This window comes from Falco rusticolus, chromosome Z, assembly GCF_015220075.1.
Source record: "Falco rusticolus isolate bFalRus1 chromosome Z, bFalRus1.pri, whole genome shotgun sequence".
Classification (NCBI taxonomy): domain Eukaryota; kingdom Metazoa; phylum Chordata; class Aves; order Falconiformes; family Falconidae; genus Falco; species Falco rusticolus.
In genome coordinates, this window is record NC_051210.1 from 36,578,608 (window position 1) to 36,603,716 (window position 25,109).

General features: G+C 36.8%; 1 protein-coding gene across 4 annotated transcripts in view; it reads left to right on the forward strand.

Annotated features, from left to right (window-relative positions):
• The window catches only part of AUH (AU RNA binding methylglutaconyl-CoA hydratase), a 113,910-nt gene extending 90,553 nt beyond the window's left edge, over positions 1 to 23,357 (forward strand). For all 4 annotated transcript variants that reach the window (XM_037373364.1, XM_037373362.1, XM_037373363.1 and 1 more), the window contains 4 exons: positions 17,516 to 17,703; positions 19,388 to 19,438; positions 21,241 to 21,288; positions 22,160 to 23,357. In XM_037373364.1, coding sequence (XP_037229261.1) covers positions 17,516 to 17,703; positions 19,388 to 19,438; positions 21,241 to 21,288; positions 22,160 to 22,237 — 365 coding nt within the window. In that variant the 3' untranslated portion in view covers positions 22,238 to 23,357. The remainder of the gene's footprint in view (positions 1 to 17,515; positions 17,704 to 19,387; positions 19,439 to 21,240; positions 21,289 to 22,159) is intronic.
• The last annotated feature ends 1,752 nt before the right edge of the window (positions 23,358 to 25,109 follow it).

The following is a 25,109-nucleotide window of genomic DNA, read 5'->3' on the forward strand; positions in this document are numbered from 1 at the left end:
TGCACCACTCAGCTTGGTGTCATCTGCAGACTTGCTGATGGTGCACTCAATCACACTGTCTGTGTCACTGATGATCTTACACAGTACTGGTCCTAGTATGGACCCCATGAGGGACACCATCTGTCACTGAAATCCATGTGGACATCGAGCCATTGTCCAGTACCCTCTGGATGTGACCATCCAGCCGATTCCTCATCTGCCAAACAGTTCATCCATCCAATCCATATCTCTCCAATTTAGAGAGAAGAATATCATTGGGGACCATGTCAAAGGCCTTACCAGAAGCCCAGGTAGATGACATCCGTAGCTCTTCCCTTGTCCACTGCTGGTAGTCATACCATCACAGAAGGCCAATAGGTTAGTCAGACAGGACTGTCCTCCATGTGCCTTGACATAGCTTCTAGGAGGATCTGCTCCATGATCTTCACAGGCAGAGAGATGAGGTCAGTAGTTCCCAGGATCCTCCTTTCTACCTTTTTTTTAAATGGGTGCAATGTTTCCTTATTTCCAGTCACTGGGGACTTCACCTGCCTGCCATGACTTTTCCAATACCATGGAGAGTGGCTTGGCAACTACATCAACGAGTTCCTTCAGGACTCTTGGATGCATCTCATAAGGTGCCATAGACTTTTGTGTGTTCAGGTTCCTCAGATCATCACAAATCTGATCTTTTCTTACAGTAGGAGGGACTTTGCTCCCCCAGTCCCTCTTACGGTCCATCCACTCAAGAGGTGTGAGAGGAGAGGTTGCCATTGAAGACTGGGGCAAAAATGTTCTTGAGTCTTCCATGTACTGTGTGTAGATGTCTCTGGAGCTTCCTAATGACACTTACTTGTTTCAGGCCTAAGGAGTGTTTTCCTTGTATTGAGAGGCTGAAGTCAAGCTCCAGGGCAGAAATCTTAGGCTTTTTCCTCTGCTGTCAGCAACACTGCTGCAGTGCCCACCACATCACAGTGTGTCGACGGCTGTGGAGAACCCAAGCACCTAGTGGAGGTTCATGGCTAGTAGGGAGCGTAAGGAAGGAAGACATAGCTCAGGACTTCTTCTGCAAGAAACTGGACTTCAGAAGGAAACAGAACTGGAGAGGAAATGGAGAATTGGAAGGAGTTGCATTAGTTTTTTAGGTGGAAAAAAATTGGTAGGTGATCCTGGAACTGAAAGAACAAGATGTAAAGTAACCAGTAGCTAACGAGGAAGTGAGGAAAGCCTGGTGAAGAGCCGTAATGCTGGGGAGAGGACCAGGGCTGACCAATCAACAAGCAAATGGGAACAAGGGCAGGGCACAGTGTGTATGTCCAGATGGAACATAAAAGATGATGTTTAGTTAGGGACATACCACAAATGACTGTGCCCACTAAAACACAGTCCCTTAGATCTGGGAATGGAGCCAATGTTTTTTAAAGGCTTATCTATGGTGGAAGACGGGGGTCATTTTAAAATTTGTTTACAGTGTTACTTAAGCTGTGTTAATTCCTGTGTAGATGCAAATAATTCTGAGTTGAAATGAAATTCACTTGATTTGTTATAATTCGTTTTGAAATTGAACTTTCCTACTTCAATATAAATCAGTCTAATATTTCAGAATGTTCCTGTACAGGCATCCTGCAAGTCACATTACTTTCCTGTCGTCAGCAGTCCCAACTGCAGCATGGTATTTGATGTTACCATAGGAAAATTTTACTGTTATATTTTAGCAGCAAAGAAACCCAGGACCTTGCAGCTGAAGTTAATATACCTTATATGGTTCCTCAAAAAGTATACTTTATGTGGCTCCTTATATGGATCCTCAAAAAAAAGAGCAGGGTCAACATCTAGGAGATTATACAGACATATGTAAAAAGTGTTTTGGAGGAACGTGACTGAGAACTAAAACACTGAAAAATTGGCTGTTATTGTATGGAGTGTGGCACAAAACTGCACGGTATAGCTTACAAAGTTTTAAGCCAGCTCTTTATGCATTATTCTGTATATTCTTTCATTTCATGGGCATGTATAGTAGTACTGTTTATATGAGTCTGCTTTAAAGACTGAAGCTTCCCCAAGTATACAAAACATTTTTCCATGGGAAGAGCAATCAAAAAACTTGAGTGATTATTCTCCCATATAAATAACACTTTATATTGGGAAATTTTATGTGATATTAATAAAGGTGGTACTACAAACACAGCCTGTAATTAGAAATATAAATGCATCACAGTGCTAAGATTTTTTAAATTAAGGATTAACTTTTAGATGGATTTTAACTTTTGTAGCCTTTGATTTACAAAAAAATAGGCCTGTGCCAATCCGCTTACCCTACTGTATCATACAAAGGAAATGAATAGAGATGTGAAATGAAAACTGAAAAACTGATTACACAGTAGTAAGTACAAGATTGTTAGATGATGCATAGAAAAATAAAAACTATAACACTATCATTCAGAGAAATGATGGAATGCCATGTTTGTTTTTGTATCCCTAATTTACAATAAAAAGATGACTTTGTACCTGAAGTAGCTAGATTAGATGGAACAGTCCATGTTACCTTCTTGACCAGAGGAGTCTGAGTGGTGAGGGTAACCTGATTTGGATGGGAGGAAGTGTGAAAACAAGGAAGACTATTAAGTATGATCCCAACATTAATAGTAGGTACTATGGTAATGTGAACAAGATACTATAATTTCTTGAAATTGAGGAGATGGGTGAAATACAGTCAGAGCTCCCTTTGGTATTCTCTTCACGCAGAAGCTTAGAAATATTTTATTAAATATTAATAACAACATAAAAGACCTTTGGTCTTATTTTCATTTTAATTAGGCAGGATATATATACCATTCACTTTGAAGCCAAATGCTCCTAACCTGCAGGGGGTACTCGAAAATTGAACCAAGTAGCATTTAGTGTTTCTCCTCCTGCCATGAGATAATTAACATCTATTCTTTTGTGGACTCTCTTAGCGTTACCTGATCGCCATATAGAGGTTTCATGTTGACTTCTAGAAGAGTTTGAGTGGTGTGGTGTGAAATGCTGCCTCAGCCTGTTTCTTACAAATTGCCAGAACTCAAGAAAATTATTAATCTTCAACTTAGACCTGCTGAACCTACAAGAGAAGCTTAATGCCATAATGAAGTCAGATTGGAGAGACAAAATGGACAATAATTTCAGGAGGGTAACAAAGCTATGTATGGTATACCGAACCCATTTCTTTTTTGGTGAACAACAAAGGCAACTGAAAAAACTGAGAACTTAATGGTAGCTGGTATGGCTAAAAAGAATAGAAAGTTTTTTGACACATAAAGCTGAGGCAGGAATTAGTAAGAAACAAATGAAGACAAATTGAAAGAAATTGTATGAAGGCTGTGGGTTTCTAGACTTTTTGGCCAGATGTTTACCCAGCCTGCCTACTTCTTACGCAGGCTTCCCACTTCAGATCTAAAGCCTAAGAATCATCTTAAATGGGGCCTTGGAGCTTCTGATCTAGCAGCCAGGGATCCTGGGGCCTCTGTTAAGAGAACCTTGGAAGATCTGCCAGGCTCCTTGGCCAGCTTTTTCCTCTGGCTAATGGCCTTGGGCATCCACTTTGGCCAGAGCTTGGTATACTTTAGCCAACTGACCAGGTAGCCTGGTGTTTCGTTAAGTCTTAGACCTAATGTATTTCGCTTGGTCAGTCTATCACAGAGCTATAAGCTTGCCAGTCCTGCATCTGTGGGACTGGACACTCCTCATGGCTAAGCTTCCTTAAACTGAAGAGTCTGGTTGACTTAAATGAGTTATGCACAGTTACCAACAGGAAACAGAGCTGCTTTCAGGGGAAACCCACCTGTGTTCACTCAGTGAAAACAAGTATTGTCATACTAAATACTTCACTTTGTGATGAATTCACATTTTTCATTGATTATCAGAAAAACTGTAACAAGTTTGACTGTCAGTGTGCCCCGTGACATGACTGTCTCCTCTCTACATATAAATTATGAAACATGATAAATTGCATTAAAACATTTTTTCATGGATACTCTCCTCCATGGAATAGATGGTTCTTCTTTAATTAGCTAGCACTCAACATTTTATATATTTAGATATATTTGTATATTCCTGTTGTGTTAAATTAACATAATTCCCTATGTCCTATACATTTTTTAGCCTTGCTATGGGGACATGATTATTCATTTTTCCATATAAGTGTATTTGAAGGTGATAACACTCCTGTAGGATGAAGCATTATGGAAATAAATTTCAGGAGTATTTATGAGACACCCATGGTGTGCTGATGTTAAAAAGCTGGGTTTTTTCCAAAACTGCTGTGAAGGGGTATAAAAAGCTTTGTTTAATCAATAAGGTAAAAATCCAGCGAACAACTTCCTTCATCTCCTGATTGTCCTTCATTTTTAGAGAAAATGTTAAGTGGTTAATCTCTGCCTTTCCCTTTTTTTCTTTTTTAAAGAAAATCACATATTCTGGTTGTGATATACTGAGATACTTTTCCTGTGTAGTTTGTAAATTGTAACAGGTGTAATCAGGTTTTAGTAAATTTAGAAACTTCCACTTTTGCTGTAGCACATTATCTTACCTTCCACCCTTCTGCTATTAGAAAAGCTAATTTAGCCTGTTACGTAGTGGTTACCAGGCTTGGGCTAGTAAGGACCACGGAAGTTACAAAACAGTTTCTACGGTATCTCACTTCCCTTGTTCTCAGATGTGCATATAATGAGTTAGAACTGACTGGAAATATTAAGCCTGTTTTGTACTGCTGGAGCAGTTGATCTGATGAGTTGGTGTGAATTTGAAAATGTTTATGTTCGATCAAAAGAAATCCCTGTCTTTGTACATGGGAAGCTGTAAAAGTATTAGCTGTTACTAAGCAGGAGGAAACAAGTAAAAGGAATGCTTTTGTTAGTGCATACAAGTTTTTGCCTTTTTTGTGTCAATAAATAAAACAGCAATCCCCACCAGCTACTCAGGTATGAATATTACAAGTGAACACTTTCTGTGTTTAAAAAGTTTTATTACTCAAAGGAGTTTTGAGGTATAAAAGATAAAAAATATTAGACTTAACTTGTGTTTCTGATAAATAAATGTAATTACTCAAGGGTTTTGAGGCATAGAAGATCAGAAATATTAGTCTTCTGTTTCTACTAAAAAGAATGAGCGAAGCCAATTGATTATGCCAATAAGATAATAAAACTCATTTCTTCCAGAGGTTCAGTAGCTGAACTTTGGATACTCATGTAAAATACAGTCATCGATCATTTATACTGTAATATATAAAAGACAAACTTCAATATTTGAATTATATTGTGTGGTTGCCATCATGGCACTATGGAACACTGATGGGTTTCTTGGAAAACACAGCAAACTCAACTCCTGAATTCTGAATAAGGATAGTGTAAAGGATGAACAAAACATCAGAGACTTCTGTGAAACTGAAGCACAGCTTTATGATTTAATGTGGCCCCGTTTTTAGCTGCCACAGTGTTGAAGACCTTGAAGTAAGTAGGATCTAGGTATCAGGCCAAGGTATCCATATATCCATATATCCATGTATCAAATCCATTCTAAGTCATTAAAATTGAAGCAAAAGAACAATATATCCTTCATATGGGTATGAATAGTGTAACCCTGTTTTTAATTGCCTAGATTACCTGTTTTGAGATTCATCATTATTGAATTATAGTAGAGTCTGAATATTTCCATTTCATATATATTTATGACTGTATTATGTAAGAAAGAAAAATTGCTTCCAAACTCGTAATGAATTCACTGTACGTCTGGTATTTTTCTTCAGTTTCCAGAAAATTCAACAAATGAAATAGCAATTGTGTAGTCTGCCTTGAAAGAGCAGCTGCAGAAGTTAGTTCACCACATAATAAGTTGGACAAAATTATTTATGAAGTACTGTTTCCTTAATTATTTCACAGAACCTTTCTGGCTCTGGAGACTTATTTGAGCCAAGCATTACAAATCGCTGAATTTCAGAAATAGTAGATTCCTGTCCTTCCTCCTTTACCTCCATTTTTTAACATGTATTTTCAGTTTATGACCAAGAATGACTTTTTCCCCCTGATTCTCAGGCACAACTGAAAACAAGCCTGTAGGAAAAATTGCCCCCAAAACTACTAATCCTTTGTAGCTTCATACTAACGACTCTATATTATTGGTCTTTATATTTTAATACGAACTTGAGATCTAATAAACCAGTGTTAATCAGACGACTGAATTAATCTGAGTTTTCTCGTGACAGATAATTCTTACAGTAGAAGTTTTGCGAAATTTTAAAGAAAATAGGAACACAGGTGTGATGTACTTGACATAGACATGAGTATTTATAGCAAAAAAATACAGAATGCAGTCTCTCAGAGGCCTACCCAGATGCCTTTTCAAAATACTACTTTGCATCTGGGCATCAAGAAATATGAATGAATGTGCTGCAATTGAGATTACTAAAACTAAAAGAAGATGAAGTAAGTTAGTTTAATTTTGACCTTTTAGTTCAATATGCTAATATCATTAATACCTGCCAGAAGGAATGGCTATTTGTTATTTCATTATGAATACAGTGAAATTTTAGCTTGGGACTATGAGGTCCTCATAATAAGTTTCTTGCCTTTATTGATTATGCAGAATGATAAAACATATTTATTGGCCTGACAAAATTTGGATGGTCCTAAGAATTTTTTCTAGATGTTTCCAAAAAGAACCAAGCTAAAGGAAGCCTTCATTTGCCCTGTTGCTAGGAAATACAGTGATGATCTTGCCACAAAAGGAAGAAATTCAGGAGCTTTGTGCAGGGTCACTGGAAACACTGCTTCCAATTAGTCATCTGTTCCTGCTCCTTGCAACTGCAGGCTTACTCCCTACACTCAAGTTTCCCAGTGTTTTTTCCTTAAAAGATTTCGTTCTCCCCATACCCTGTCTTACTTTTTGTCTGCCTTCAGCATTAGCTATATGTAGTTTATACTTGCAGAAAATGTTTCTTTATTCTTTGGGGGAAAAGTAGTCGTCTCTGTCCCATCCAGCACGTTTGCATGAAACCACTATTGCTGTCATATTTAGGGAGCTAAAATGATCTAACACAGAATGTTGTGGGGAATCATGACTGTCTTTTGTCTAATAAGCAGGGGGAGGTTGTCTGTGGGATTTGAACCCACAGCTTGAGCTTGCAGGTGTGCACCTAGCCTTCTGTGCCGTTATGAACTAAGGAGAGGATGTATGTATTGCTGGGGCTGGGGGATTATCAGTGCAAAACAGTTAAAGTTGCTGCTGCTGAAGAATACTCTGTGTGTACAGTGCAAGTAGCATATAAGCACTATCACATTAATGGTCACATTTTTATTGATTGTATTTTATTTTTATCAGTTGAAACAACCAGGGTTTTCTTTGCCACAAATTCTTAATGGTATGAAATAGTGTGTGGCTTGAGTATAAGCAGCAGACTGGAGAAGGAGGATAAATTATTTTCTTTAATAAGACATTTTTAGGTTGTAGGAAGGACTATTAAAAAAATTGAAGGTTCAGTGCAATGGCTGAACTAAATTATCAATCAAAATCAAGTGGTGAAACCAAAATGTTTTGTTTCATATTAAATACAGTACTTTGTTTCACCAGCAATTATACTTTAGACTCTTAAAAAACCACAAGGAAATAAGAGATGCATGAATAAGCAACCAAATGAGAGACACTGAGGCAGCAATGTAGGCTGTCTTAAATCATATTTAGGTTTTATAACTTAAAAAGCATAAGGGCCATGCTAACACATTGCAAGCTTATCCTGTTTTGGGTATTCCATTGGATGCATCCACAGAACACCCACAGCTTTGCTGTGGGGCCTGAAATTATACATGCATGCTAAGATATAGCCCTGTTTGGTTAGGGTTAACAACAGGGGTGTGATAAAGGCTCTAAATTTCTGAGTTGTTTCAGTGGTCCACTCACATGTAGCATAAATGTTACAACACAGGCTGGCTGGGAATGGGGCTGCCAGTTCTTAGGGTAAAACACATCTCAGGCTTAAAATGAAAAAGCGATGGGAATCCTGTTAAAAAATGCTATTTTTTTGTGAGAAAGGGAAAAGAGACTGGGACCAAAAGGTGATGCAGGTTTATGCCTGCTCATGAAATCCCTAGCCTTGCAGGCAAATGGAGTCTACAAAGGGTTTTGTTCAGCATGTCTATTCTTTTTCTAAAGATTCCATGATTCTCTTCAGATTTCAAGGGTAAAGTGTCCTTTATTAAAGAAATTAGTGTTTTTGGTTTCTTGCTTATATGCTGTGTATTCTGCCAGGACTTGTGCAAAAATAGGGCTTTTGAAGTCTCCAGGCTCCAGTAGAATGCTCCTAAACAGAGCTCTAGCACTGACTCTTTAATCAAGCAGGTAGGTTGCTGCCAGAGAAGGGTCAAAGGATCTGCATGTGGGAGTGCCTTGAGAGATCCAGGACTAGGACCAATCAGGCTGTAGCTGCACCTGGAAGCACAAAAGGTTCAGCAGCCAGGTCTGCTCACATCAGAATGGTTCAGCTTGAAGAGCAGGATGAGGCCAGCTAGGGAGAAGTGAGTGGTGCACCCTCCCTTGTTGATCCTTAGCATTTTTTCTAAACTGTTCTTACGTAAATTAAAAGGTACTTTAAAAGTTTTTTAGTAAGTGCAGTGTTTCCAGTAACCTAGCTGTTCTACGGATAGAGATTACTTTCTTCATTACTTTCTGCATCTATAGCCCAAAATTTTCTCTTCCTGGAATTTGGATGTAGGATGTAAAGAAAACAAAATTAATATCTAATTTATTTGATCCTTAAAACTGTAAAGTTCTATGAAAGCCAATTTATATAGGTGGGATTAGGTGACAGAAGAATTTATTTAACACGAGATTCTCCATCTATGGGGAAGGACTTTCCATTGTATATAGCTATTTTGCATTGCATGCTATAAACAGTGACTCCTCTTCTGTATTGCTATGTCACAGCAGCACGTAAGAGGAATATGAAAGGTGTTTTTTTAATGTAGTTCCTTTCCTTAGTGTAGTAACATTCTGACAGCTACAACCTGAGAATAATCACTTATTTAATCTCTTTCTTTGTAGATATCCTGACAGTTATTTTGTGTTTTTTTTTTTTAAGAATTACAAATTGACTAGAAGGTGATGGAAGAGCTGTAGTTTCCTGCTAAGGAAAACCACCTAAATAATCCCAAACGATATAATGTTAAAACCAGGTTGCGCTTACTGTAGATAGCTCCACTGTTGCACAGGAGCTGCCCTACTAGAAAATCTCTCTTACATGCATTTAAAGTTGTTATATGTCTTTACACAAAATTATATGCATATTAAAGTGAAAATTTTAATGAGTTTGGACTGCAATGTCTTTTAAAACTCCGATTCTCAAAATGTTAGCAATGTGAATTAAACAAAATAGTATTTATCAGTGAGGGAAGAAGAGTCACCTTAAATGTACCATTTGTTGTCTGGCCTTCAAATAGCGCTAGTCCTACCTACCCTCTCTCAGTTGATCCCAAACAGCAATATATGGAACCAGGCAAGGGTCATTTGAAAGTAGTAAAGAGAGATGATTTCCTGTTAAGGACATAAACAAGCAAGCAGTTTGGATCTTCTTCTGATTGCTTTTGTTTATGTTGAATTTATAACCTTTCAGACTTTGAATACCCAATCTTTTGTATAGTCTGGAGGGTATTTCTGCTCTCAGTATAGCTGAATAGTGACTGATACATATTTCTGTACTGAATAGTTTTGTGTAGAGCCTGTAAAGGAGGATCCTGGCTTTGGAAAAGTAGCTTCTCTTCCAGCCCGTGTCATAGGCTTCTAACCTCATGTGTTCAGATCATTTAAGCTGCAGTTTCTTAAGTGTCAGTTCACTGGTTTTAGTGCTTTGATAGCCAGTCCAGAGGTGTTGAGCATGAGAACCTGAGGCTGAAGTCACTAATGCTGCCTGTGTCTCTGAAAAACCTGAGCATTTCATTGTTTCAAGCTAGGCATCCAGATATCCATGTGATGAAAATTAGCACATGGAGAATACCCTACAGAGTACCTACCATAGACAGAATGCATGTTTACATTTACACTTGTAATGAATTTATTTTAATTGTAAATTTCTAATATAAGTTTTAATTATTCTTGCAGATGGGTAATATACTTACAAGGAATAGTAAGTAATGTAACATTTAGAATATAAATGAATGTGTACAAATAAAAATAACATTTCAGTTATTCATGTGACAATTTTTAATAACAGCAATGATTATTTCTTCACATGTCAACTATTACTATAAAATAATAAATAGAAGGATCAGTCTGGGAGGTAAAAAAGAACAGAATGCCATTGTGGCACTGCTAGATAGGGCTACAAAATGTAACATCAAGCTGAAACTTTAGGAGTATTTCTGAGTATCAGACTTGGTATCTCAAAATAAAGTTCCTATTTACTGAAGAGTTTACTTTTTTGCATTGCAGATTGTTAAATTAATGTGTGGCAGCTCTGAATGATTTGGCCAGGTTTTTTGGTAAAGTCTGTGTTTTCAAAGCACTGTAAAATGTTACAGACATTTTGTTACAGCAGTGTCACTGTAGTGTGTGGCTGTCTTATCTGGGAGGACATCCTACTCAAGATGAAAAATATGCTTCCTATGTATGAGTTTGTTTTACATGTATTTATCAGTAGAGAGAGCGCTCTGGCTTCTTGGGATTTGACAGCTGAACCAGGCAAGGTTGTGTCCTTCTGCAGTCCCGTTGGCTCTGCTGTTTTCCCTGGGCTCCCATTCTGTTAGCCACTGATTCTCCTTTCTTTAGTGCTGCTCAGGTCAGAGAATTTCAGGGATGAATAATTTCAGAGATGAATTCTTAAAACTCCATTACTTTGGAACAGTTGAAAGCAGATTAATTTGATAGTAGTCGAGATGGGAGAAAGAACAGGGTTAGGAATAGGAATTGGTCTGGGGGGTTAGCAGAGTGATGGATTTCTTTGCTGTGTGGAGGAATAAAATGGTAGATTTCCACAAGGAGGGCACTGAAGTGAGGAAAACGTTCGAGTCACTTGCTCATAAGCAGTGAAGACTTCAGATTTAATAATCTGTTTTTTGCTTTGCTTGTTGTTTCTTTATTTCAGTTCTGTCCATTAAAAACTAAAGTAATTGTCCCAATTTGGGACTGTGATCTCATTCAAAATGTAAATAAAAATAGGATACTAGTATGGTAATTAATTTTTCTGTATTTCACTTGCTCTAAGTAATGATAGTAGTTTTCCTGATGTCTGGGCTTTTTTTGTCCTGATTTTCACATGAATTGAATTTTAGCTGTCATAGCCAATCCAAAACTGCAAGAACATGGACTATAAAATTATTTATTTAAAATAATAGGTAAATTAAATTTTTTACCTAATATTACTCATAAAGCCCACATCGTTTGTAGAGTATGATTATACAGAGCAGCACTGGTCTAAATCTCCTACCTGTTGTTACAGCTGAGTAATGACTTCATAAATGTGTGGGTGTAATTTTGTAACTGGAAAATGTCTTCTCTTAGGTCATTAATTTCTATCTTCAGCAATGAGTTATGTTTTAATGTGTATGTACTTTTGAATGTCATTTAAATTTATTTTCCAGCATTGCATTCTCAAACGACAATAAGACCAAGTTCCTATCTGGAGTAATAGGAAGGCATGTGGCCTTACCAAAATATCTATGTGCACTCATGCTTGTTGCATTAGTTTACATTTAAGTAAAACTTAATAAGTAGATTAATGGCCTTAGGCATTTCTTTTTTCTTCCTCAAATACTTCAATTTGAAAAAAAATAAGCCAGATTGTCAGTGTGTGCATTGCTGATGTCTTGGGAGTCCACAGGTGGTAATGCAGATCTGTGCTTGCCAGGCAGTGTTTAGTCTGACGGTGGAGTCCATGCAGTTGGTTGTACCATGCTTGTGATACCGAAAAACCAGCAGAAATATAACCCTCTAGAGTTCCTTTTGTTAGTTTAGAAGGCAGGCATTCTTCATTGCAGCACAGGGCGCACAGATTAGCATCTCAAATCATGGGTACCTATCTATCAGTGTTCCTCAATTTATTACAACAAACATACATATTCATCATACTTCCTTGAAGTTGAATACATATTATAACTACTTTCCGGAAATTATTTACATATGCATAAGGCACTTGTATATGCACACTTTAGCCCTGGGGATCTTTCTTGGGGTCTTTCGAGACCCCTGGTGGTTGACAAGTTGGGGAACTTCACCTGAACTTGGAGAACATATGCACTACTTGTTCTTGTGTAACTTCGTTTGTTCTCTGTGCTGCATGGTTTTGACTGCAGTGCTCCCTTACCCCACTTCTGTTGTCTCTTGTTATATCCCAGCTGTCTCAGAAAGCTTGCTACATCTTAATGAGCGTATTTAATAGGTCGAGTTAACCACTGCTTTAGTTTCAGCCTGTTAGTGATTCTTTATACCTTAATTATATCACTTGTGAGAGAAATGTGGAGTAAGCTCCTTACACCGGATACAGAATCCCTTTTGAATTGGAGTTCATTTTATAAAAATCAGGTTCCCAATGCATTTTTTTGTTTCATTCATTTCATGTATGCAGCCGTCTGCTGGGAAACCATCTTCTGTCTTTCTCAGTCTACAAGAGGATTACTTATTTTGAAAATAAATTAGTTTTTCTAAATTACCAAAAGAGTTCATCTTTCTGTACAAAAGCTGTGATTATTTAACTGCTAGTGAATTCTGAAAGGGTATTTACACTTCCTGTCATGCATCTTAAGTGTTCATACATCTTCAGGCCAAGTACTACATTCTTCTCATTCAAGCTGCCACCTTCAAACTACCCACGCATGGTGGTTTGGTATATTCTTGGCGTTTTTCAAATAGGTTTTAAAATAAAGCAATCCACAGACACAGATGAGTGAAACTGAAAATTAAGGACTGATTTGCAAATTAAGTTGGCTGGGGTTTGCCACTGCCAGGCTGGCATAGGTAGCAGGTCACCCTGCCTCTGACCTTGGGCAGGGCTGTGTCTGATGTTCCTGCAGGGCGTTCTTCAGCTTGAATGGCAAGCCAAACTTCCATGAGGCCTTTTGGCAACTTGCTACTTGCTCAGACAGCTTACCCTCTCAGTCATCACAGACCCGGGGGCAACCTCTGAGTCAGCCTTAGGCCATTGTCTCAGGCTTTTCTTAGGTTTTTCTCAGGTCTCCAGTCTTCCTCCAAGCAACTACTTATATGGCCACACATGAGAATGGACTCGCCTACCACCTCCTATTTGTCATCTCAATGCTTTTTTCCCTTGTAGAGATAATGTTTTCTTTCATTTCTTCTCCATCCCATTTTCACCCCCTCACTTGCATCTTCATTAATATCTTGTCTGTTTTAAGCTGTTTTCCGTTGTTAGTCGATTGTCCAATTTGTGCTGGTGAAGGGCTCTTCCTGTTTTTCTCTCTGAAAGAATTTGGAATGTCTGAGCCCATAAAGGTTGGTACCTGAATTTAAGTCAGCTAAAACATGTACAACTTTGCAGGGTCAAGGGCTAATCTGGGAAATAATGTCTTGGAAACTTGGTGTTAAATGTTGTCTTGGTAGAGTGTTCAGTATTTTGAAAGATGCTTAACTTAGCGTTGGAAGGCAGGTACTTTAAAAGTGGAAAATACAGACTTTTGAAACATGACTTATGTGACTGAAAAGTATTACATTAAAATAATACCTTTATCCATGTTAGTTTATTTATGGGCTCATATTGTTAAGTGTTTGGTGTTACGAACAGCAGGTTTTTGCGTTCCGTATTTCTGTGAGTTTCAATGGCAAGGAGAAAATGTACTTCTTGTAGCTTTCTGCAAAGGCATCACAAGGATAAAGGATACATATGAGCCATTTCTTGACTGACTTGAGTCATTAGAAAGTTTGTGGCTGACAGGCTCTGATTTCACCATTGATTATTAATAAAACATTAGAAATGCACAGTAGTCTTTAAAAAAAGAAATCTAGAAACTTGTCAGTTAAATCAATCCAACGTGAATCAAACAAAACTCGTGATAGAAAGGGTAGGATAGAAGGGCTCATTTTTACTTGACTTGATAAACAGGATTATTACTGAATTAAAGTTTGGATTTTTTGTCAGAACAGGATTTTTTCCAGTATATTTTGACAGAGCCTTCAGCTATGAGAAACTACTGACTGTAGATATTCTCTGCCAGAATGATGAATCTATTTCCAGTAAGCTAGTTGCTTCATCTCGTTGGATATACTCTTGGGAATTTATCACGTAATTCCCTTAATCCAAACCAGTTGGGTACATATTTTGTAATTGATGAATTACTGACAGTAAGTGAATATTCATACAAAATCAACTAATTTTTAAATAAAAATAATGCTGTTTAACAGTTTTTGTACCAGGACTTAGCGGTCTTGTATTTACTCTTTTCACATGAACTAGTGTCATCTAAAACTGCTGTTCACAATTATTACAACATTGAATATGTGCCATCCCAGATAAGAACACATTTACATTGCAACTGTATGTCAAATACTTTTATCAACACAGTGAGTAATACCAGATCACTAGTCCTTGAAATAACATGTCATTAAATTTGCGGAGATGAAACAACTATTCTTCCATCAAATTCTGCTCTACATTTAGATGAAATGCCTTGGTTAAGTAATGTCTTTGAAGACTGGGTGTTACTTCCTTTAGCTCTGATTGTAGTTGGCAGGCATTATATGTTCTTTGTGTATTACCAAAACAGAACATCTATCTGCAGCATACTCTCTGTCTTTTCTTCATAAATGGATGTAACTTTGGTGCATTGGATGTATTTTAGTGTGTTGTTTGCATTTGATTAATTGAGTCTTACTGCTTTTCTGCGTGCATATATCTTATTCCTACTACTGAATATATGTGATTGATGCAGTGAACTGTTGGCTTCTGTTCTGTGAATATTAATCAAAGAATATGCTCCTCTGGTTAATGGCTTTGCAGTGTAGGAGGCAGCCAAACAACATAGACTATAGTCTGCTTTTTTTTTGCTCTTTAATCACTATTGTGTAAGACACTGGCAAGAACACTTTTTTCTCATCTATAAACACTGTTTCATGCTTAAACATATCCATTGTTTGGTCAAAGTTATGAAATATTGTTGCTCAATTAAATTTTGTTTTCAACATTTCCTGGTAAAAGCAGTAATGGAAGAGATAAAACAGTAAAGAGAGATAATTAAGAGGAAAAAAAAATACTAGGCATAGCAAGGAAAGAAGAAGCAGATGATGTGGAGTCAGTAAATTCATCTTCATATGGTTTCAGGTCTTATGATTTGGATAAATAGTTTTCTTTAATCAGAAGCCAAACCTGATGCTTTCCTAGATTCCATTACTATGGTGAAAGGGATAATTTATGACTAAACTATTCTTAAAGAGATTCAGGGTACACATTGCTATATTCTGATGTACACTTAAAATGTGTATAAGGATAGATGTTGATTAGGGTGTGACACCTTCTTTGGGTGAGAAATTAAAAGACATATTTAGTATTCAAAACAAAAAAGTCAGTAAATGTTTGTGCTGATGGCAGTACAGCTCAGTATCAGAAGCCACAAACTTCTTGAAAACACAGCTCACATTTTTATGACATGTATTTCTGATACGAAGGTTGATAGCTACAGCTTTGGTCATTCTCTGTGAATCTTACCAGTGAGGTAGTCAAGGCTAATAAGAAGACTTAGGCTTCAGGATTTCTAGTATTTTACAAAGGGTTTTCTTTTAATCTCCCCTCTCCCCGCCCCTTTCATGAAAATGCCCTAGAGTAGGGGCTTTCTTTAAATTTTTATCAAAATTTTCCTACTGTCACTGGCTTAGTTGTACAAGTAGCAGAACTGATTCAGCAGGAGTTCCTATTGCTGTTGCTTGTTGCCTTTGACCATTAGGACAGTGTTGCTAAAATCCTGTCAGAGTGGTTAGGACCGTAGACAATATCACATTATTTGTATGTACCAATGTTGTTCTACTGATTTTATTTTAACTGTTACAAGTGTAAGCATTTTTTTAATTCCTCCAGTTTCAGCCCAGAAAATGTATCTCGGCTTTGGTTATAGATCATGATTCTGTAATAGTCTAGAAAAGTGTAAGTCAGAAATCCCCTAAACCTTCTGCATTTTTGTATGATGTAATATGTTCAAAAGCAGGTTTTGGGGGGGAAAACAGTAGCACTGGAGATTGTGATTCATAAAAACCAATAGTTGAAAGCTGTATCATTGAATCATAAAATTTTAGTTCGTTTTCAGTGAGTTTATTTGTCTCAGAGATGTATTTAAAGTATCTTCAGGAAACATCGGTAAGAGAACTGAATGGTTTCAATGAAATACTGGCTTAGTATGCCATATCTAGTGGAAATTAATCTATTTCATATTGGTTAAAGACGTGTTTATCCAGTGTTGTGCCACCTCCCTTTGAACACCTCCTATAAATATTCTTCTTGCTTATATACATATATTTGTATTCGAATTTATTATCATGCTCTTTCAGAAGCAGTAATTTGAAGGGGATTTTTACTTACAGATTGTCTATATAAATGAATGTCCTATATATAAATGAATGTCCTAAATGAATATTCGTTTCCTATCCATGTCAAAACGGTAGACCTTGTATATTTTCAAAGTCCTTTCTCCTGGATAAAGGCCATTTCCAGAGTTTTAATTCATAACAACATCTGCTTCTGTGATTTGAGTCTACTTCTTCAGTTTTGATAATGATTATTTCTACATTCTCGTCATTTGTCCGTTCTGGAAAGTTAATTGTTACTCCAACTAAGCATTTTTTTCATGCCTGGTTAACGTAGTTACTGCTTATTGACCTTCTGAAAGTGCTGATCTGCCAAAGAAATTTCTAACACAGTAAGACAACCTACCTAAACTTAGGTGCCTTTCTCTGCTGATCCACACCTGCCATTGTCCTCGAGTTTTTGTAATCAAATTTTAAGATTTCAACAATAATATGGAAGTAAAAAAGGGCAAAGCCATGACTTTTTAAAGACGTCTTGTTTAGCTTACGTATAAATATTGTCCCTAATATATGCAAATTTTAGCAGGGATTACAGTCTTGTTAGAGCTGATTTTTGCTTTGTTATTTTTTTTGTAAAAAAAAAGTTCTTTAGAAGTGCTCATATTAAAGTGGTGATGAATATAATAAAAAAAACACTAATTTTTTTTAAAAAGAAGCTGAGTTTTTGAATATGGTAATTACTGGCAAGTGCCTTTCCTTCAGCTTTTAGCTGGTAGGAATAAGGCAACTTGTCTGTAATGGAAGAGAATATTAATATTGCTCTTTTCAGTTATTTACATGTCTTTCTAAAAAACAGCAATTTATTTGTTTAGTTTCAGAACTAAGGCAGGCATTTAGGAATGCCTTTGTATGATAGTTTAATTTCTGTATGTTCATACAATTGTTTATGGAATTAAAAATGAAAATATTTGAACTGAAGAGTGAAGGCAACTGCCTTTGAGATATAAATGGGTGGGAAACTAATACTTGCATTTTCTCCTTTTCCAAACTTTAGGGGGGACACAGAGATTACCTCGCACAATTGGAGTGTCTTTGGCAAAAGAACTCATTTTCTCTGCGCGTATTGTAGATGGTGAGGAGGCAAAATCAATAGGATTGATTAGTCATGTGGTAGAACAGAATGAAGCAGGGGATGCTGCATACAGAAGAGCATTAGCTCTGGCAAGAGAATTTTTACCTCAGGTAAAACAAATTATTTTATAGTTTTTTTCAAACATTAAAACTGAAAAAGAACCAGGTGTATCAAGAAAAACTGTCATTAAGTTATGTATTAAAAAGCCATTCTAGGTATGTGGAGAGCAATTAGAAGATTTCTCTGTCATGTATTGAGTGGTGTTATTTGGTAACTACTTCATAGTGAAGCAAAAAAATTCCTTCAGTCTTAGTATCATCATGATATGGTCTGTGTTTGTATTGCATATTATGGCTTTCAAGTTTTGAATGAAAAAACTGTGTATGTGGGTTTTTTTTAGTAAAGCAATTATCTCAATAGGTTATTCTGTTGCTGTTGAACACTTCAGAAGAGAGGCAAAAAGGTTCACATGAAAGCGGATGTATCTCAGTCTAACTCCTGTTTTGAAAACATAAAGCTAAATGTAACTTCAGTGTTAAAGCAGAACCCATTTACTCATGGAAATTTTGCTTTGTGTCCTTTGTGTAAGCTCGATGAAAGAATCATTCTCTTATTATCATTCATTCAAAGTGACATCCTCTCTCTGTCCTTTTTGAAAGAATTGAAATGGGATTTGCTGAATTCCTGTGCTTTAGAACGTGAAAATTTTAGTAAGAAGTTTAAGTATGGCCCTTCCAGGAGTCTTTGTGTTAGCTGATTGCTGCCTGTTCCCCTGTTGTCGTAGGCTGCAAGCTGTTTATACAGAGTAGGAATGTGAATTTGGAGCTTTTGATAAACCTGCTTTTCAAGTGATTGATCCCAGATAGCAAATTCATAGGAGACAGAAGAAGAAAATAATTAATAAACCACTTTATTGGATCACACGTCTAACAGCTAGAATTTTTCATTGAAAATCAAAAATGCTACAGATTACATGTGGCATTTAACATTGGTTATTTGTGTCTAGAATACCCTTATAGAAAAGCAAGCATGAAAAATACAGTAAAAGATTTAGCATACAATGATTCTGGAAGGTTGATTTATAGTTAAAAATTTGCATTGAAACCAGCTCAGAAAGCATTCGGCTTTTCCCAGAGCAGCAAGCCACTTCCCTAAAGCAGTGTCTGAGCATTCGGAAGCTGATGCTGATGGATAAGCACAGAACTGAGACAGTTCTCAAAAACGTCTCACTGTTCTGCGACACATTGGAGGAGGAGGGTAGAAATCCCTCTTTTGGTTGGGTACCTCATCCCAACCAACAGAAGAGTGTCATCACTTGACCAGTGCAGGCTTTGCAGTACCATATTTTAGGTTTGAAGCTGCATCGGTTAGTTTTATTTCATTATCACATCTTTTGATGTGTCTCCATTGTGTGATAATAGGGACATAAGACCGACTTTGCAAAGGCCTATAATGATGTCTCTTAAGGTGGCTGTTCTGAGCCTGGTTTTGAAGTGAATTGAGCAAGCTTGACAAAAGTGGTCATGCTCAGCACCTTTGAAACATAAACCAAACACACTGCTTTAATTAGGTTCTTTTGAAAACAGTATACTTGCACTCAATATTGAAACTATTAGTTTGGAAGCAAATGTCTACTATAGGGATGTAATTTAGGATATTTGACCTGTTTACAATAAATTTAGTAAAATTTCAAAGTCTAGAGGATCCCAATACAAGAACATTGATGTGCAGGCTCTTCACTGCGTAGTTTGTAGATTTTGATTATATGTGAGCAAGCTTTTTCTTTCATTTTAGGGACCAGTAGCAATGAGAGTTGCAAAACTGGCCATCAATCAGGGAATGGAGGTAAGGATCTGTACTTCCTGTAAGAGTAAGCAGAAGTCTGGCTGGCAACAGGTCTACTGTTGTGATTTTTCTTCTTAGAACTGCTTTTAGTTTCTCATTATATAGTCTTTCAAAATCTATTTGGTCAAAACTTTCTAAAAGATGAAATGGAATTTTTTTTTATGCCTCAGACTCCTGAGACTAGTGTTGATGCTGATTTCTGTAACAAGGCTTAGTAACCTCATGTCTATCCAGGAGTAATGCACTCTGCTAATTATTAATACTAGAAAGTAAACATAAACTACTATGAACAAGTTGTATTTCAAATGCTGGGTGGAAAAAACCTTCAAAGTCATATTCTGTCAAGTCTGTCAGTGCTCTCAGTGTTTAGTAACTAATAAAGTTAAAGGCCAAAAGGCATGTAATTTATTTTTAATAGTTTAATAGAGGTGAGTGTTAAAATTATATCTGGAGTCTGATTTCATAGCTGATTCTGATTGCCACTCGTTGAACACTGTTGACCTAGCTCTGAAACCCTGAACACGTCTAGACACGTGTTATACTTGTGGCTTGTGAATTATCTTGCTGAGCTCAGCAGGACTATTTATATTTAAAGTTAAGCACATGCATAAGCTCTGCACCAGGACACCTTATAGCTCAACCTAGGAGAAGGCAAGGGGAGCACAGCACATGCAACACCTGAATCCAAGAAGGCAAATTTAAGAATGGTCCTTGTCTTCTTAAAGTCTCAGAAGCAACCACTGATATAACTTAGTTCAGCAAAGCATATGACCAGTAAATTTTGGCCTGAGAACCAAGCTCACATGCTGTTGTGCAAAGAGTGTATTTGTTAGGTTTCCACAGCAAGTAATGATGTAATTCAAGATCTCTTTTAGTGATACCCAAGGTTCAAAATGCTACAAACCACGTTATCTAGTGACCAGGTATAGTGGACTGAAAGTTTGAAATCACGATGTTTATAGAATTAGGGACAGTAGGATTAGAAAGCCTCTAAATGTCATGTCATTCAACCTTGAGGCCCCAAGGCAAGACCTACTGTATCAAAACTGATCAAGCAAAATGTTCATCTAAGCTGTTACAAACCTCCCGTGGCAGAGATTTCACAGCTTCCTTTGGTAATCTATCCTATAGCTTATCTCCCCTTGACAAATGACTTGTGGTGCATTGCCACAGTCCTTTCAGTGGCCATGTGGAGAGCTGTTAAGTTCGGTAGCAACTGATGCTCAAGACAGACAGAGTAGTAGTGAGTGGTACAATTCAGCCTTCTCAGCTGTTCCGACCAGCTCACAAAGGAAAAGCATGTTACTGAAATGAGGTAATGTTGCATGATGGCCATTGACTTCCTTTCTTCATTTTAAATCACTTTGAACTTGAATATATGTTTGTTTTACGGCATGGCATCGTGTTCTTATATGACATTTTGAAGATAACTTGTTTCAAAATGATTTTTAAATATCATGCAGTACATTAAATCTTTTCCCCAGTACTAAATGAAATTATTACAAATGTGCAAGTACCTAATGGGTTTTAGTCCAGATGATTTGTAGTGAAGAACATACATTGTTTTGACAGTGTATTACATACTAATTGTATTTCCAAATAAGGAAACTGTAACAGAAATACTAACCACTCTTACCCCATGGCAGTGTAACATTTCCCTGTTAAAGTAGTGTAGAAGAACTTTGCAAAAGTCTTTTAGTAGTGGTGTGTAGAAACACAGTATTTCAGTTGGCTCTCAGGAAATAATATATAATAAAGGTACAAAAATATGGTTTTAAGAAACACTGTATTCTTTTCCTCAGGTCGACTTGGTAACGGGTTTAGCAATTGAGGAAGCTTGTTACGCTCAGGTATGTAACTATGATTACAGCAAAAAACCCCAGAAAAGTTGGTGCCTGTTATGAAACATGCAGAAATTCAACTAGAAATTGCTCTGTGATTTAGACCTTCCTTCTACTTTTTCTGTTTTTGTAAGGAATTTAAGGAAGGTGGTGTAGTTTAGGACAAAAATATCTCCCTACCAAGACAGTTAGGATGAACATAGTGAAGCATCACCAGCCATACACTTAGCTGGTCATACGCTACCATGCATCTAATCCAAGAGCTACCTTGCTTTTGGTTTGTTTTGGTTTAATGTGAAATAATGTGAAGGGCACTTCACTAATGGCATATGTGCTAACCAACAGAAAACTGAGACAAACTCCTTTGCCAGAAAAACATGTGAATGATGTATTTGGATTTGTGTGTTCTTGGACTTTGAGACAAGTTTTTGATTGTGGAAGTAGAAGCATCAGCATTAGATGCTTATTTAAAATATGGTGATCTGATTAATAACCTACCTGTGCCACCCTCCTCCCCCCAAAAAAACCCCAAATCAACAAACAACCAAAACCCAAACAACCCAAAAAACTACAACCCAACCAAAAAAGACCACCCCACAAAACCCCAACACCAAAACCTCAGAAACAAACCCTAAAGACTTTCTTACAGTCATCTGCTTGGAGAAAAGATACTCCTTCTCCTGAATTGTTTCTCAACCTTACATTGTGCCATTGAAGTGTCTGGTACTTTCCTGTATCTGAGTAGGCATTTTAGTTTTCATTTCTCTGTTCTATTATATTTTGCATGTTGGATGCATTGAACAAATAGGGTTTGTGTGAAAATGTTTTTCTTGGTATTGTTTTTGGTATCAATAATGAATTGCTGCTCTGCTCATTGCAGACTATTCCAACAAAAGATAGAATTGAAGGTCTTCTTGCATTTAAGGAGAAGAGACCTCCTCGCTACAAGGGAGAATAAAAGAAGCTGATGCCTTTAAAATACAGGGGATAAAATTACTGCTGAGGACCATTAAGGTGCACTTTGCATCCGCACCTGGAGTATCACAACCACCAAAGTAAAAAGCAAATCATACTGATGTTACATCTTGAATGTGTCCACACTTGTACTGGGCCCCGATAGAAATATGTGACAACTCATGCTCATTACAGTTTCTGAAGGTTGATCTGTGTATTTGCAAGGTCATAGGTTCATGCAACATTTTAAAAATTTAATATGTATGAAACATAGCATTCCACAATTGAAAATGCTCTGTAAATTCTTTACATAGACAAAACCTGTATGTGATGTTAGGTATAAATCTGCTGTATCATTTTATCAAAACAAAAGCAGCTACTGAACACCAAAAATAGGAAGTTGTACCAAATATGCATTAAAATGGTTCTGTATATCAGTAAAGATTATATTTGAGTATTCTACCTGGATATGTACATTACTAATAAAGCTAAGGGAAATGAAAAGGATTATTGTTCGGAAAATGTTACGCTTTATTTATCTGACTTACACTATTCTAAGTAAAATGAAATGAACTTCAGTACATAATGGTGTCCTTTTGATGAAGTCATTGCCATTATATTCGTTTAATTGTTTTAAATGAAGATGTTTCCGAGGCCAGCCTTTCATTCTGCATTCTTGTATGTTACACCTGGCTTTGCCTAGCATTCTTCCAACATGTCATCTGATCAGCACTGTCTGATGAGAAGGAACTTTATTTCACTTGCCCCAGTTATTTTACATTTTTGATGATTGTATTAAAGATTGTTATGCAGGGGATGCAACTAATACGCTGTTAAAGAAACTAGAATTCTCTTAATCTCTAGAATATTCCTTTTGCAGGTCCTAATACTGTATATTTATATACAATGGGGATGATACTGAAATGTTCTTTAATTCTGTGGTGGCCTCAGGGTTCTTTTCATACATTGAAAGAAATATACAGTAAGTTATGAGGTGAGAAAGCTGTTGTGATTCCTACTGTATATTTGCTGTAGACATGGCATATATAGCAAATGCCTGGAAATAACATCTTGGAAAGTATTTTTGTTAACTTGACTGGAAAATAAATGTGGCTTAGCAGTCAGAGGCTGTCTTTTTGTATGAAAACGAATTTCTTCGTGTTTGGTGCCCATTGGCTCACGAAACTTGTGCGTGCTCTGCTGTTTCTGCAACATTAGCTATGGTCACTGTCCATATCTATGATGATAAAGCAGCTGATCAACATGAAATGACAAGAACTCATTTAAATTCCTATTTAGACATATCATTACATGTAAATTGATTATAACTGGTAGAGCACACACTTTGTTGACTGGTAAACTTGCTGAGTCGATCATTTCATGCATGATAATTTGCAAATAAAGTACTGGTGCTTGTTTTGATAGTCATATAAAGCCTAGAGGGTCATTTTCTCATGTTTTTGAAATGCTAACATGTCATTTTCATTTTTACTGAGTAGGAAATAATTATGTTAATAGGAGAAAAAATATTGTTTATGCTGATGGGTTTCTGTTCCATAACTGATACACAGTCTGGTTATTGAGCTGTCTCTGTTTTTCAACAAGCACTGATTAAGTAGCTTCTGTGAATGTCTATTTAAAAAAATCTAATAACTTTAAATACTGTGGCATAACACTGTGTAGATTTGTGCCTTTAACTAGTAGTTTTGATCTCAGAATATAATTTTGCTGTCACAGTGGTCTCTCCATTCCTTTTCTCAGGAGAAGTTACTGTCATGTCATAGCAATTTGACTCCCTTTGAAGTCAACAATTTGAATATTATTACCAAGTGAGTACCAGTAGGACAATTTTTAAAGGTACTTTCTAGTGATGTTGAAGTAGTGCTAAAGGAACAATATTTTAGCAAAAGATCTGTCAGTCATGTACTGTCTTTGTTGTCAAGTGACATGTTACAGTGGCTGCAGTGCTTGTGATTAATAGCAATATTAGAATTCTGCTTCCACAAGAGGATGATTTGTAACAGAAATTGTCTTGTAAAGGCTGACTTTTCCTTACAAAAGTTATGATCTGGCAAATCCTCCTTCAAGTGCTTAGGCTCTGCTCTTTCAGTTCCTAGTAAAGCCATGCTTTTATTCACAGTACCTCATGGGTAGGTGAGCCCTGGTCCCTGCTGGTTTCCTGAAAGGTTATCTCATTGTCCCTAGGCATAAACAGTTTTTTCTCCTTCTCCTGCTGAGCTCAAGTGGATAGTGAGTTCTTCTGCACTCCTCCACTGAGTTGGATATTGAAAAGTTATACTACAGGTAGGTCCATTACCTTCAGCTGATTACCTCTCAACAATGTAAGTGCAAGTTTAAGTATACTAAATTGCCTAGAAATTCTCAGTTTCGTGCAGAAATTGAAGTGTGACCTTATATAACACGTAACATTTTAGCCTTTAATCTCTGAAAGCATTTCTGTTTTCTTTTCAGTATTATTGAAGTAACTCACGTTCTTACCAGTTTTACTCAAATTTCTGGATAAAGTTTTCAGAATTGTCTGAATGGCTTAAGTCAGTTCACTGCTTTTGAGTAGCTCACCTGCTATGAAGAAATACAGTGTTTTATGTAGTATAAGGTTGTGTAATGATACAGTTAAGAGCACTTGGAGGATGTTGTGCTGTGGAAGATTTTGATGTGATTTGCAGAGCCATTGTGCCAAATTGTTGAAATGCTGTCAGTCTGTGCATTACTCATAGTCCTACAGCAGTGTTCATATCAATGCTCTTTTAGAACTGCTTTTAACCAGCTGCATTTAGAGTAAACATCAGGATGCATCAGTTGCATTGGTTTCATATTTTCCTCAGTCATTGCTCTTTGATGGATCTAACCATAAT